At 41.6% G+C, this 14975-nt stretch overlaps 3 protein-coding genes across 3 annotated transcripts in view; 2 read left to right on the forward strand and 1 right to left on the reverse strand.

Moving 5' to 3' along the window:
• LOC139926492 (protein THEM6-like) overlaps window positions 1-6599 on the forward strand; it is a 231065-nt gene extending 224466 nt beyond the window's left edge. Inside the window, exon 4 of the transcript XR_011785308.2 lies at window positions 6588-6599. The gene's annotated coding sequence lies outside the window, so the exon portion shown is untranslated. The remainder of the gene's footprint in view (window positions 1-6587) is intronic.
• atp6v1h (ATPase H+ transporting V1 subunit H) overlaps window positions 1-14975 on the forward strand; it is a 290066-nt gene that overhangs the window by 190871 nt on the left and 84220 nt on the right. The window lies entirely within an intron of this gene.
• viml (vimentin like) lies at window positions 1410-7490 on the reverse strand. Its single transcript, XM_071918236.2, has 9 exons — window positions 6941-7490; window positions 6411-6471; window positions 4312-4407; window positions 3752-3913; window positions 3120-3245; window positions 2549-2769; window positions 2127-2170; window positions 1941-2026; window positions 1410-1827 (listed from the first exon to the last, which is right to left on the reverse strand). The coding sequence occupies exons 1-9, from the start codon at window positions 7468-7470 to the stop codon at window positions 1786-1788; spliced, it is 1368 nt and encodes a 455-aa protein (XP_071774337.1). The 5' UTR covers window positions 7471-7490; the 3' UTR covers window positions 1410-1785.

The raw sequence follows: 14975 nt of genomic DNA on the forward strand, positions 1-14975 counted from the left end.
GCTTTGCAAAGACGCTTCAAGTGGCATCAACCACCAACAGATGGCAGTCAAACACAGCACGTTTCTCAGTGAATTCAGAGAGGAATTTCTCCTTTCATGTGTGAACCAGTTTATGGCTGGACCTGAACAGTACAGTGGTTTAGTGGTTGAACAGTGGTTTAATCTCACTACACCTCACTCTTGCTTCAGTACAAATCAAGGATATTCCTCCTGTATAGATGGATATTCTGATGAAAACCAGCTCCTGTTACTTTTATTACAGTAATCATTGGACATTAGATCTCACTATTAACAGCTTCAGCATTAGACAACATTTTGATATCCCTTTGAACACTGTGGCCTATGACAGATCAAGAAATTGTAATCAATTTGAGATCTAATTTTGTTGGGCTTTTCTTCCTCAGGGATGCAGATAGATCCACCAAATTTAAGTAACTCAAGTGAACCAGTCTAATGATGACTGGCCAGAAGTGTTATGAACACCAGGAAGTATGATACTGTATATTGTAAGACAATTATGATATAAATTGGCCTGTGCTGGTAGATATCTCTGAGCTGGTAGAACTCTAGGCTGAGATCTCTCTCAGCCTAGAGTCTATAGGCTATTTAACTTGCAGCAGGTTGCCGTAGCGACAAGGGAGATTGTCTTACAGTCAGAGAACCGGGTTCAAGCCCCCAAATTGGTTAAGCATCATCCTGCTGAAGTGTCTTTGAGCAAGTCACTGAATCACTACCAGCTCCAGTCGCTGTTCTGTGGCTGAACCTGACCTCTGACCTCCTAAGTGAAAGAGAATTTCCCTACATGGATTAATAAAGTAATGTTACTGTCATTGTCATTATTACTTGATGGACATGCAGTTAGGCGATCATGGAGTGCACACTGCTTAACTCTAAATGATCACCATTCTGTAATATTTCTCCCATGTCTAAATCGGTCTAAATAACAGGAATCCATTATCTCTACTGCAAAAAAATGTCTATCCTATTAAGCCATTTAATCTTGTTCTCATTATCTTATGTTTCTTCAACCATGAAAAATATCACTACCCCTGCCAATGGGGTGAGATCATCTGTTTCCAGTCCAATTTCACTTCCTGAAACAAGCAATACTTTGAAGCAAGGCAGATCACACACTTTCAAAATAAAGAACATTTGATTAAAAAAAAAAACAAAAAAAAAACAAGTGAATAAGTGAGATTTTTTCATGTTTTTAGAGGAATTAGAGGATTTAAAGACTGGATACAAAATTAAAATACTTGCAAAGGTAGATATTCTTACAGTGAATGCACCACTTAGGCTATTTAAAGAACGTTTTTACAAATGAAAAATGGTTTTCGCTAATGGTAGTTCAATACCATATTCTGCCTTAAAGTATTACACCTAGTCCACAATGCTGAGTTACTGTCTTAATGGTTTATTGCTGCTGACAGGCAACTGTGACATCTTGTAGCATACAGATTTCTTGGGAGTGTGCATGCTGTATCGATCAAAAATACTATTTTGGTTACAAAGAAAGATTTTTATAGACCTCAATAAGTATTTCTATGTTGTGGTGATTTCATAATTCTGTCTAAACAAATGTGACGAAGGATAATACTTTCAGCAGAAGAGGAAGCAAAATACATTCTGTCTCAACTAACAGACTTACAGGATCATCACATATAAAGGCACTTTTAGAAGCGGTTTGTTTTGTGTTTGTCGGTCGGTGTGTTTGCTTGCTTATTGCCCCAAGGAAATGCATTTCTTCGTATTGCTGTTGCTGGTCGTTTGGCAAAGACGAAGAGATTACTCCATCTCCTCGTGGTTCTGGGTTGACTCGTTGATCACCTGAACAAGGATGTAGGGGCGAGAGATAATGTGATGAGCAGTCCTGTGTTTTTAGGCTCAGAAAATTTAGAAAATTGCTCCATTGATTGAAAATCACTTCAAGTTGATTCTACCTGGCCATCCCTGGTCTCAATGGTCTTGATGAGGACCTTCTTGGTTGTTGTGCTTTCAACATGAGGCCTGGATTCAATCATTGTTTCTATGGTCATAAGTGAGAGGGAACAACAGTATGTATTAACTGACGATTTATGATTGTCTATGCTAACAACAAATCAACAACATTTAGAAACCGATCCTACCTCTCAGGTTTAGAGATGAGAAGTTTGGCAGTGGGGTAGAGATTCTGCAAATGGAAAAGGACATTAATGAAGTATAAAAAATCAGCCCGGCCACAAATCTGTTTAATATCTGCATCTTTGTTGAATTTATTATCATATGAAAGCCATCCTACCACTTGTTCTTTACTTCAGCAGGAGAGGGGATTATTGACATAGCGGGCTCACATTATTGTTGTCACAGTAAAAGGTTATAACTCTATTTTGGTGACTTTCATTGTTTTGACTTGAAGCTTTATGTGGTACTTTAAGGGTAGAGAAAGTCTCAAGACCTTTAATCCTATGAAACCAATTATAACCCTATCATTCAATTTAAAAAATGTATGGTCAATTAGAAAATTAGAGGTTTTCATCTGTCAGCAGTGATAAACAAAATGTGTTCTCACCTGCTCTCCTCTCCCTCCAGCAGCTTCCTGTAGGTGGCGATCTCGATGTCCAGGGCCATCTTGACGTTTAGGAGGTCCTGGTACTCGCGGAGGTGACGGGCCATCTCGTCCTTCATGTTGCGAATGTCCTCCTCCAGACGGCCGATGCTGTCCTGGTAACCGGACGTCTCCATGGAGAAGCTCTCCTCCATCTCTCTCATCTGGCGCTCCAAGGACTCATTCTGGGACGGCAGCCAAGAGGGGACAAAATGACACTTAGCAAGTGGTAGTGTAAATGACTGTGATTTCAAATTAAAAAAAACTGCCAAGTTATTTTTGCTCTGTGACCTGTGAAAATCAATTCTCACTGGATATTTTCCTCTCTGACTTTTTTGGGGAGTAATGTGAGTAGATGGCTAAAATTGTCTTTGACAGTTTGCCTTTTCTTTGTAACACTGCATGAAGCTCACTCCCTGCACTTTCTTTTTTGTGCTCCATTTGCCTCATTCCTACTAGGGATGCGTGATAGACATTATTAAACTTGCATCAGCATCTTTCATACTACAACGTCAGTCTAAAGTTGCATACTCACAGTTCCTTTGAGGGCATCCACTTCACAGGTGAGTGCCTGAACCTGGCGTCTATAATCATTGGCCTCCTGCTTGGCCACTCTCAAGGCCTCATTATTTCGGGCAGCGGCCTCAGTGAGGTCAGCAAACTGGCAATCACAGTGAGGGACGGAGAGAGAGAGAGAGAGAGAGAGAGGGAGAGAGAGGGGGAGAGAAAGAGAGAGAGAGGGGGGGACAGAGAGAGAGGGGGAGAGAGAGGGTGAAATTCATCAGCCACTCAATAAATGATGAGTCAGAGGTTGAAGGGAGGGGGGAATGAGGCAGCAGTGTAAATTATTAAAGGCTGAATATGGACAAGATTGAAGCTTGTGTCCCCACTGACCAAACTCCACACTAAAGTTAGGTAGATTAGAATAGTTTTAAGGCAATCCTGTGGCATGTGAAATCCTGGCTGCTGATTTGAATTGAATTATATTTTTAAAAAAATATATATATGTGCTTGCTGTCCATTCATTGCTGTCTTGCTTCATAAAATGTCATTCAAGCATGGATCATTCAAAGTAATTTTTTGTTTTTCATTTGATTTCAACCATATTTTTCTCATTTCTTTTTTCTAATAAACCTAATAGATACCGACTTCTTAGAAGATCCTTACCTTGGACTTGTACCAGTCGTCAGACTCCTGCATGTTTTTGGAGGCCAGGTTCTCGTACTGCAGGCGGACGTCCCTCAGAGCGGCAGTCAGGTCAGGCTTGGCCACGTCCATGTCCACCTGCACATGCTGCTCCTGGATCTGGCTCTGCAGCTCCAGCATCTCCTGCAAGGGAACAGACAGAACTGGTATGTGGGGCAACTCTGGATCAAAAGGTATTTGCAAATACTTTTCATTTTTGTTTAAACCTACTTAAGTGCCAGATGGGTGAGGACTGCAATAAAGGACGATATATTTAGGACGAATATTTAGACAGGAAAGTATTTTAAAATTAATTTGTATACTTTTCTGTAACTTACTTAACAGTTTCAGAATTGTTGTGATGCATTAAGCCCCACCCTTCTGGTACTCCAAGTAAGTTAAAACAAACACTATGAAATATTTGCAACCACTATTTGACCCAATTTTAATGTGAATGTGAGTGCATTTAATTCACTGTGCAGTGCATGTGCAGTGCTTCTGCAGTAGACTGTGTCACCTTCAAACACAAGAAGTACGCTTACCTCATCATGCAGCTTCTTGATGAAGTTGATTTCGTCCTGGAGTGACTCTACCTTCCGTTCCAGGTCCAGTCTGGCAAGCGCAGCATTGTCCACATCCTGTGCCGTGACACTGATTCTTAATAGGGTGACTTGTGAAGGTGATGTGTGTGCACTGACACAGAAACAGTCACACGCTCGCACAGAGGCCCCAACAAACACTCAAACACACACACCCATGCACACACAAGGACCGACTGTGAGTGCGGCAAGGTCATGAACACATGCATCCAATATAAACCAACTGTAGACACATGACAAGTGTCAGAGTCAGCAGAGGACGGGGTGTTTTCTCGTGATTTTGTCATATGCTGTATACAATGCAGCATCTTTCAGGCCACACTGCCTGGCTACTGGCAGATCAGCAGGACAGGCTCTTCTAAATAGTGCCTAAGGATACTTCAAACAAGTAAATGAAACTGTACATAGTCTGCCTGTCTCTCCTTCTCTTTAGGCAAAATTCTCAGCAAATTCTGGGTGATCATTTACATCCCCATTGTAATTAATTTGATTCAATAAAGAAGGAACTATAGAATGCCCAGAACCACAAAGAATGTATTCAAGAGGTATATTATCTCATTAACTATTACCTAACTTTTTTAACCTGAATCTCTACCAGTCCTTCACCAGAAATTGAACTTTTTTATAAATATGACCTGGAACCTATACTGGAAGCTCTGTTAGTGTATGTTATCCCTGTGTTTTGTGGTGTTTAATTAGATAATTGTGTGTTGTCTGTTTTATAACTCTACTGCAGTGAAGCAACAGGCAATTTGGATGATAATGTTTCTACTCTATTCTATTGTATTCTATTCTATTCATTTGTACTCTATTCTATTCTACTCCATTTCCTCTCATGCATTCACACGCTGGCACCACAACAGTGAGCTTTGTCGGGGCGTTGGCTGGCTGGTAATTGAGGTATCAGCAAATGAAGCGGCTTTGCCCTGCTCTAATGCCAAAAACAAAGTGCGCTATTCAGCAGAGTTTCCCACACAGGCCCGGGGCCGGCAGAGAGACTGTCTGCCTGACTGCCTGACTGCTGTCCGGCCTGCTGTCTATGTGCCACTGTGGCCATAGGGACTTCCTTCCTGCTACTCATATACAAGGTCGTTCTGCATCACCTATTGATCACTCACTCCATGCCCTGAAAAGTGCGTAGTCACTGGAAAATTGAATTTAACTGCAGCTGACACCCATCCACAACTATTAGCGCAGCATTGTCAGTTCTTAAAGGCGTGGATGTATCAGTTTTGAACACACTGAGGATTCACCATCATTTTAAACTTTGCCATGAAACCCAGTGATAAGGAACGATCTCTGACAGAACCAGAACGAGTGAGATTTTATGATGTTGAGGCTATCCCAAAATGAGACAGCCAGATCACATGGTGGCTTGTCTTCTCGCTCTGATAACCACATTGGATCCACACTGTCGTGCTTGTGTCCAGCTCATTCAGTGTGTCCAGTCGGACTGAAAGAGATCTCCTCTCATTGCAGGCCTGATTTAACTCAACAGACACAACTTGGCCTTTTGTACCGAGCTAGGGTCAGTTCTGCTCTAGCGCTGTTTTGGATCATGGCTCGAATCTGCTGTTGTGCCATCAGAAGGGCACATTCCTTTCTTCTCAGCTCATGAGCAATAATTAGATAGAGGACACCTAGGAGAGAACGGGACAGTTACTGTCGTTTGAAGTGTCTTGGAGATACTTCAAAGTTCATCTAATTTCTGTGATGCCACCAGTCATCAATTTGGAGTTTTTTTTAATCATATTTAAGCAGGAATAGTTTGGGAGGGTTAGGTACACACACTCACGCCTGGGAGCATCTTCTACTGTTGACTTCTAGGGCTTGGGGTGCAAAGGTCCAGAAAAATGAGAGAATTACATGGCGAGTCCACAGTCCCTGATTATCATCCCTCTTACAAATGAAGTTCATCCCTCCTCTACCCTCTTTCTCTCTGTCATTCATCCTATCTGTTACAAAGAGAGTTTCACCTTCCGCTGTCAATGTGAAGTAGGCATAATAACACTCTGTATGAACTGGCATAAGGTCAATCATACCTGTCTGAAGCTCTGCATGGTTGCCTCAGCCTCCTCCCGCTGGGCGATCTCATCTTGCAACCTGCAATGACAGAAAAGAAATACAGGCAAGCATTTTAGCAGCCACTTGGGACTTCTCCGCCTTAAGAACTGGCATGGCTTCTCTCTCTCTCTCTCTCTCTCTCTCTGCCTCCCCAGCTCTGTCTGCCCTTTCTGTCTCCCCCTTCTCGCCCATTCATGCAAACCTTTCAGTGGAAAAGAAAAAAGAAACTTCATTCAAAAGTTCATGAGGTAAAATAGACACTGTGCAAGTTCAGATTATATATGTCTGGGAAACATTTTTTTTAACTAGAAAGTGAAGAAATTTTATAGGTAGGCTATATAATAGGTTTATATACCTATTTATATTATAACTAGGTCTACATGCATGCATTCGTTGATAATATTTAATCTAACAGACACAGCAAAAGAAAAATACTGTAGCAATATGGACTTTCTGTAATAACATCACACAGTTTGGATTGGGCTCAGAGTGGCACCCCGCATCCTACTTCTCTCTCAGCCTCTCGATGTCGTCTGCCAGGTTATCCCGGTGAACCTCCACCCGGGCTTTCTCGTTAGTGAGCTGGTCCACCTGGCGCCTCAGCTCCCGCATCTCTTCCTCGTACAGGTCTCCGATGCGGGACGTGCCTTTGCCCCGCAGCTGCTCCAACTCCGCCTGCAGGATCTTGTTCTGCTGCTCCAGGAAGCGCACCTTGTCGATGTAGTTGGCAAAGCGGTCGTTGAGGGACTGCATCTGCGCCTTTTCGTTGGTGCGGTTGGTTTTGAACTCGGTGTTTATGGCGTCGGACAGGGAGAAGTCCAAGTTCTCCGACGCCAGCCGAGGCATGGCGGCGCTGCTTCGGATCCGCTGGGTTTTGGATGCGTAGATGGTCGGGGCGGAGGAGAGACCGAAGGATACCCGGGAGGTGCGCATCGGGCTGGAGAACTGGCGGCTTGAGTAGGTGGACCTGACCGTGGCCCTCTCTCCGCCAAACATTTTTTTGTAGGAAGAATGAGGACCTGTTCTGTAAGACATCATGTCAGTCGGCTGTTTGGTCTTTTCACACAGGCAGCTAGATTAATGTTGCTTTCCTCTGAGTTGATCTAGCTCTTGTCCCAACAGCATCCACGGAGTGCGCCCCCGACCAGGAATGCGTTTACTGAACCATTAGTTATTTATAGTCTCCTCCTTATGCAAATGACTTAACGGGGACTTGAGTGACACCTTGAGGATCCTATCAAAAAGCGGATAACACAAAGAGTTATCTTCCAGGCCTATACCAATAGGCACAGATCTAGGACCAACCTATAGGCCTACTCCTCTACTCGGATGTTTTGTTGCCTATTGCGCACCATAAGTAGGATATGCTGTGTGAGGTCAGTTGGGCATGTTCAGCCACATCACCACAAAGATGCTGATGCACAACCTCGGATTGTGAGTAGCCTACAACCTCAAACTGAAAGTGCTCACAAACTGAAATCACATTTGGGATAATTACATTTTCATCCTAATGTGGGTGTCAGGAGATGTAGAGTGGGCTATTGATAGTTTTTAGAGGATTTCTAGAGGCTGTTAGAGTTTGCTGCTTTTTTACAGTATTGAAACCCTTAACACCCAGACTATAAGATCTGTATCTGGTCTCCCAGAACTAGTTAAGTGCAACTTAATGCCTATAAGGACACAAATTAGTATGCTAAGAGTTTTGGGGAATGCTAAACATTGACAATTAATTTACAATGGAAGGGCTATTCTCTATCCATGGCTTGTCAACAAAGTTTCTTCCTCGCCATTCAGATGTGACACAACACAGTGCTTAGAAAGAAAATCCATCTTACGTATATTGCAGCTTATTAAATATTAATATTTTACTCCTTACTTCTATTTCTTCCTCTTTCCCCCCCCCACTTTAGAACACACAGACACACACACACACACACACACACACACACACACACACACACACGTACACACATGTACAAACAAACACACTCCACATGCATTTTGTGCAAATCCTTCCTTTCCAAGTAATTCTTTTGCAATCAATTTTATGAAGTATTGTGTCATGGGACACTGTGATAAATTCATCATAAAAGAGTGTTACCATCTATGGCCATTTTTGTGTGTGTGTGTGTGTGTGTGCGGGCACACTCGCGCATGTGACTTGTGAGAGAGACAGAGAGAAAGAGAGAAAATCAGTTTAACATTCATTTAAACTACTTCAGTTAGCATTTAAACTGCTGTACAGTACAATATGGGCATGAAACAAACTGAAGATTTTTTAATCCAGTCCACATTCAAACAGAAACAGAAAAGAAGGAAGAATGCATGAATAAAAACAATAACATCTAAAGCATTAGAGAGAATGCCACAACCCCCATGTGCACACAAACACATCCAGGCAGCCCACCAATCTGTCGCATACATATGTTCAACTCTTTGGTGGACACACACACTGACACACTCACAGAGAGGAGGAAAAAAAGGGAGAGAAAAAAAGGAGACAGAGAGGCTGGGGTGGGATACGTTTTACCACAAAATCAAAGTCATCCAATGCCAGCTTTGCCGCAGACTGTTGTAGTGTTATGTATGCAGGAAAAGCTTGTTACCATTAGTCGGCCTTTCCTCAGGTTGACCTGCAGTGGATACTAAAAAAGATAGAGACTAATCTCCACATCCAATCATACGTGTGTGTGTGTGTGTGTGTGTGTCTCTCTCTCTCTCTGTCTCTCTCTCTCTCTCTCTCCTCACTGCATTGAGAGCAATAGTTGCTGCAGTGCTGCTGAGTTGCTGAGATTCAGTGATTCTGAAGGGAGATGCGGGGCAGGAGAGCTGAGCCAATGACATTCTACACCTCTCACCCATAGGTGCTGCTAAACCTTTCACTACCTCAATGCTCCTCTTCTTTATGCATGTCCAGTTAATGTTTGCAATTACCTTAACAACTCCCTCGAGAAAAACAATTAGTGTACTTTACTCTTTCGAAAACATGAACAAACAAGTGCACAAATAGAACGTGAAAGTAATTTTGTTTACTTCAACGAAGTTTGTTGACTCAGATCACAACTAGATGCACAAATAAAGAGTTTTTCACATTTTTTGCCTTGCAGGGGGGGATGAGTGCATTGATTTAAAGTTGGCACTGTGCCTCTGAATGATAACTGTGTGGAGGGATAAGCCAAACTGAGCTCAGTGACCTTGTCTGATCTCTTTGATGCATTAGGCTGCTGAAAGGAGGAGTGGTTTAAAAGTCCAATGGAACAACAGTGTGGCACTGTCTAGTAGCAAAACTAGGCCAATTTAAGGGGTTAGGGTTTCATCCTTGAAAGTAGCATCGTAGCATCACTATTAGCTACTAAAACATTTACGTTTTTTAATTTGTCACGTCAACAAAAGATTACTTTTTGTAACCCACAGTTCCACATACATACCATTTGCCATTAGTAGTCTTTCTATGCCATAATTTTGGAAAGCACCAGTAAATAGAGAGAATGTTGCATGTCTTATTTGAACTCAATCAGATTAAGAGATCCAATAAAGACACAGCATCAGGAATGCATAAAGGCACACTGAACGCATAAAGCCACCCAAACAGCCACTTGCTCCCAGCTTTGAAGTTATTTTGGAGACAAATCCACGGCTAAACAAATCCACTAAACAGCTGAGTTTAGTGAGTGGAACAAATATATAATAGAGAAGTCTGTGGCCAGAAGAGACTGGGTATGGTATGCAAAAAGTAGGCTTATCTATACATTTAAGGCTGCATAATGTGGTAGATCATCCAAAATCACTTTCTCTCTTTCAAATTCTGTTTGAATTAATTGATTTTCTGTGAAAACCCCAAGATAAAGTGCAAGCTTTTTCTTAGCATAGGGAATCAAGGCATATGTAGAACGTGGCATAAGAGTAGACTAAGTGGTTGGGAAACATGGAGGGCTAGACAATAAAAGAGCAGCCAGACGGGACATGGATACAGGGAGTGCAAGCAGTGCAAAGGCACCCGGGCCCAGTGGTGCTAGTGGGCCCACATAGGGGCCCCTCTAAGAAATGGCTATGGAAATTAACATTATCAAGAGGCAGTTACAGGCGGGGGGGGCGGGGGGGGGGGGAGACTCGGTGCTCCCAGGCCCATCATCACCCATCTCTGCCAGTGTTGGCCAGAGAGACAGACAGAGGAGGTTGGGATTGTCACAGACAGAGCAGGGATTGTGTATCGCTGATCTGTCACCTAACTGCAGCAACAGAATGCAGACAGTAGGCTGTAATTATTGTTTGCAGCCCAGTATCTGCCAGTGCAACAGTTTGGGCCAAATATTTCCCATTTTTGGCAATGTTTGGAATTTATAGCTTGGTCCTTTCTTTTTGCTGCTCTGCAGGAGAGCTAATTCCAAAAGAGTTGTACAAAAGCATTGTAAAAAGAATTGAATAAGACACAACATTAGTCTGAGTCAGCCTGTAATGGGACAGGGTGCTAGATATAGATAAGTTGTCCTGTTTCTGGGTGTCATCGCTCCAGACCACAGGCGCTGGGCAGCAAAAAGGCATCCTTTGTTTCATCTCCCATGATTGTGAATCACCGGCCCGCGCGCCCTGTAGCCATAGCAATCGTCCCCAACATTATTTTGCGGAGCTGAAACCCAGACAGAGACAGATTCAGGGGTTGCCCTGCTCACAATGATGAATTCTCACAGGATATTAGTGACTCATTTTATTTATGAAGTTGCTCTTGCAGAAAATTGTGTTTGTAGTGTGCAGTTTGTAACAGTGTGTCTCTATCTTACATCAAGGACTTTTGTTTTTTTGCACCTTGCTTGTTTTAAAAACTGTTTGGTCCTTTTATTGGTGGGCTTCTTTGTGGGTCATGACATGGCAGATTTAGTAGAGGGTGTGCTGCAGCACAAAGGGCTGGTTGCACACCCAGTGAGTGTGTGTAGATCAGAGTGAAGTAAAGCTCTATGTGAAAAAGACAGGCTGTAAATCCAAGCTGGGGGTCCCTAGTGAGCTTATGTCAAGTCGTGTGTGTGTGTGTGTGTGTGTGCATGCTTGTGTATTTGCTTGGACAGACACAAAGAGAAGAGAAGGAGTGGAGAGACTGCTGTGCGGTACATTTTAAATGTATAATATAAATTATGCCATTTATCTGCTGTATAATTTTTGCGCTCCCAATAATACTGGAGGCCAGATGCAATTTTCGGAACCTCTGGGAATCAGAGCCAGTATTCCTACCTTGACATAAGAAAGTTTGTCTGGTACCATTTGTCTAGTTTAACAAAATGAAGTTTATGTTGCTACTGAATTTGACCAAACACCCGTTTCAACTGCCCCTAAAAAAAGCTGCTACCACAGCCAACATGTTACTGTGATTACACTTTCAAAATGCAATCAGGTGAGTGATATGAAAGAATCCAGCCGGGCTCCGGAGACAAAAATTGAAAAAGCCCAAACTTACTCTATATGGATGATCACTTCTCATAGAGGGTTATTTCTTTGTGAAATCAAGAATGAGACCATTTAAGGAAAAGTCATAGGGCTTCACATGAAATCATTCTGTACATTTGAAAACACAAAAATGACCAACACCATAGATTGTATGGAAGCTCAAAAAGTCTACCTAATCCTTTACATCCTCTTCAAAAAAGATAGTTTATTTGATTTCACCATTGAATATTTTGTTTTCTGGTTGACGTACAGTGATGATGTTCCAGGCTCATTATTATTATTATTATATACAGCTTTTCTTTCCTCTCCATTCTGCTCTGTTCCTCCAGTGAATACCTATGGTTAAGGTTTTCCAGTAAAATGAGGTGAATGAGGTGAATAAGGACAGTCATTTTGTGAGATGGCATTTCCACTGGATTCCTTTAGACCATAGTTACACAATAGAGGAATTATACTGCAGGAGCTATTTTCCCAAATCTCTATAGTGACTGACTAAACCCTTGGAGGGAATCCAGGATGGCAAGTTTATAGAAACAGTTCACAACCTCTCTCTCTCTCTCTCTTTTTGTGGGCATGTCTTTCTGTGTGTGTGTGTGTGTGTGAGTGAGGGAGTTACACTTGAGAGAATAATTTCCCAGTATTTGCCTCTGTCTTTAGCGTAATCGCCATGTATAACTTTTGTAGCTTTAAATGCTGAAAAATAATCATAATCCCCAAGGCATTTGATCAAATGACTAAGAGCATTTTACTTGTTTCTATGCAAATGTATTTCTATTGTTTTTGGTCATAGTTTTTACATTGTGTCCCTTTTTCACTATTTACAAGACCAAGGGACAAAGTCTTCTATGCTCACACATCTCAAGCCAATCTGTCATTGGCCATTACCTCAAGTGTCACTTGCATATGCCTCACTGCATCGCGGGGTGTCACCCAGTCTGATGACAGCAACAGATGGCACTCACTCTCTCTGTTGAAATGCCTCAAGGGCCTCACCTGCTTGAATGGAAGCAGACTGGAGTGCATCAAGTCGTTTAAATGTGAAGAGTCTCATTCCGGAAAAAAAAAAAAAACGCCTATTCCTGCAAAAGCATTGTTGTCACGCTATAAGTTCCTATTAAAGTCATCTTAAGACTTTTTTGATAATAAAACAATCATGTTATTTGACATGTTGACTGAAGGATTTACAGAGCTTTGCAATGAAACCGGTCTCCTTTCATCAATATGTGGAAAATGTTCAATTTTATGCCACTCTTCCCCAAAACAGACACTCATTTGTGCACTCCATGTTTGTCATTGTAGTCTCTGATAAATTATCTGCTTTTGGAACCTAGCATAATGTGGCATGGCTGAGATGAGTATTTCAGACTGACTGGACAGAATATAGATAATGAATTGGCCTTTTCTCTCATTTCTTAACATAATGTACTGCACTGTAGTTCTAAGAATAAAGCAGACTGACAGGCGTATTCAGCATTTGTGTGCGTAAATATTAAAGTTAATAACCACATCAAATAAATATGTCACAGGGTCCAAAGATGCTACTAGGCAAACATCATGAACTGACTTAATAAGCAGTGGTATTCATTGAATGTTGGCTGTAACAGCTGGTAGAGCTTTCAGCTCAGAAAACATGTGAGTATAATGTTTGAATTATACTCACAAAATGTCAACTACAACCCTCTACAGTAGCCTGTAAATTTATTATGCCTATCCCCAAAATATCCAGACAAAACCCCAAATAACAGAAGTATCACATAGGCCTCTGCCATGTAGGGGGTTTGGCAAGAGTTGACCACTATGACTGGTCAAATTGATTGATTGATTGATTGATTGATTGATTTGTTGTTTGGTTAACTGATTCACTGATTGATTGATTGATTGATTGATTGATTGATTGATTGATTGATTGATTGACTGATTGCATATACTGACTTTATGTGGATATGTAGTGGCGTTAGGCTACATGTCATGCAGGAAGTCAAGTTAATTTATTTATAGTCCTTCATCAAAGGCATGTCTCAAAAGGACTTCACAAAGAATGAGCCTACCTAGATCTAACTAACCAACAATCAATCACACAAAATTATGAAGGCCTAATACAGTATACACTATGAAAGAGACTTCCATAGTTCCAGTTTTTGTTTTGTTTTTCCAGTCTGTGCCTCAGACAGCATTACAGTGATAATGATACATCATGCCTTGAAATCTGCTATAACACCTCATACGTTTTCTCATTGCCATTGCCAACATAAAATGTTTAGGCCTCTCACTACTTCCTACACCACCCAGCCACTAGAGAGCGCCAAACTACGCACGTAGGCTAGTTGCCCCTGCTGTCAGTTGTGTAGTATTTAACCTGTAGTATTTATTTGTTTAATCTTTGGGGCCAGATGTAGCTGTCATCCAGTATTAATCTCAGTGACACTCCCTTTTGTCAAGAAAGGTAAGCAAGATACCCTTTAAGGTCCCAAAATCTGCAAAATCTATTTGTACATAGTAGTTAGATGTTTAGGTTTACCTCTGTTCATCTTGTTGTCCTTGTTTTTAGCTGTATATTTATTCTGTGTAAGTACAATGAGAGCAACGAAAAACCAGAAAGTCAAATTCCTTGTATGTGTACATACTTGGCCAATAAAGCTGATTCTGAAAACGTAATAAGGTTGTATTAGGTAAATAGCAGATGGTGCCAATATCTCATTAATCTGCAACAAAAAGTATTATTAAAATATGATTTTTTATCTTTTTTTTAATATATAGAAATCTTGAAACGGGAAAGCTGCCCCTGGGAGACTGAACATGAGAGGGAGACAGGTAGGCTGGTCAGTTTATGTAGATTTCAGTGTACTATCAAGTGGCTAATGCTAGCTAGTTAGCTTTTTCGGCTAATGGAGATTAGACAGACAGTTTCACGTGTCATGTTGTAATCGTTTACCTGTGGCGCAGTCTGGCCCTTGGTCACAAACTCATTGCCGACCTTTACTCTTGGGTAGCAAAGAGCATGGGATCATCTTTCAGTCAGATGGTAGCCTGCTAACATCACTGGCTTCACCAGGGAAAGCAAGGTTCATGGGTTAACAGCTGAAAGTCATTTAGAGTCTAGTTTTTGA

The sequence above is a fragment of the Centroberyx gerrardi genome, chromosome 13 (assembly GCF_048128805.1).
Source record: "Centroberyx gerrardi isolate f3 chromosome 13, fCenGer3.hap1.cur.20231027, whole genome shotgun sequence".
NCBI lineage: Eukaryota > Metazoa > Chordata > Actinopteri > Beryciformes > Berycidae > Centroberyx > Centroberyx gerrardi.

What these genes read in the sequence shown, in the direction of transcription:
- viml (XM_071918236.2), bottom strand. Translation starts at nt 7,470, where the DNA reads ATGATGTCTTACAGAACAGGTCCTCATTCTTCCTACAAAAAAATGTTT. An exon ending in ATCGAGAGGCTGAGAGAGAA is followed by an intron (nt 6,472 to 6,940) that starts GTAGGATGCGGG and finishes CTGTCATTGCAG; the next exon opens with GTTGCAAGATGAGATCGCCC. An exon ending in CTGGAGGGAGAGGAGAGCAG is followed by an intron (nt 2,171 to 2,548) that starts GTGAGAACACAT and finishes TTCCATTTGCAG; the next exon opens with AATCTCTACCCCACTGCCAA.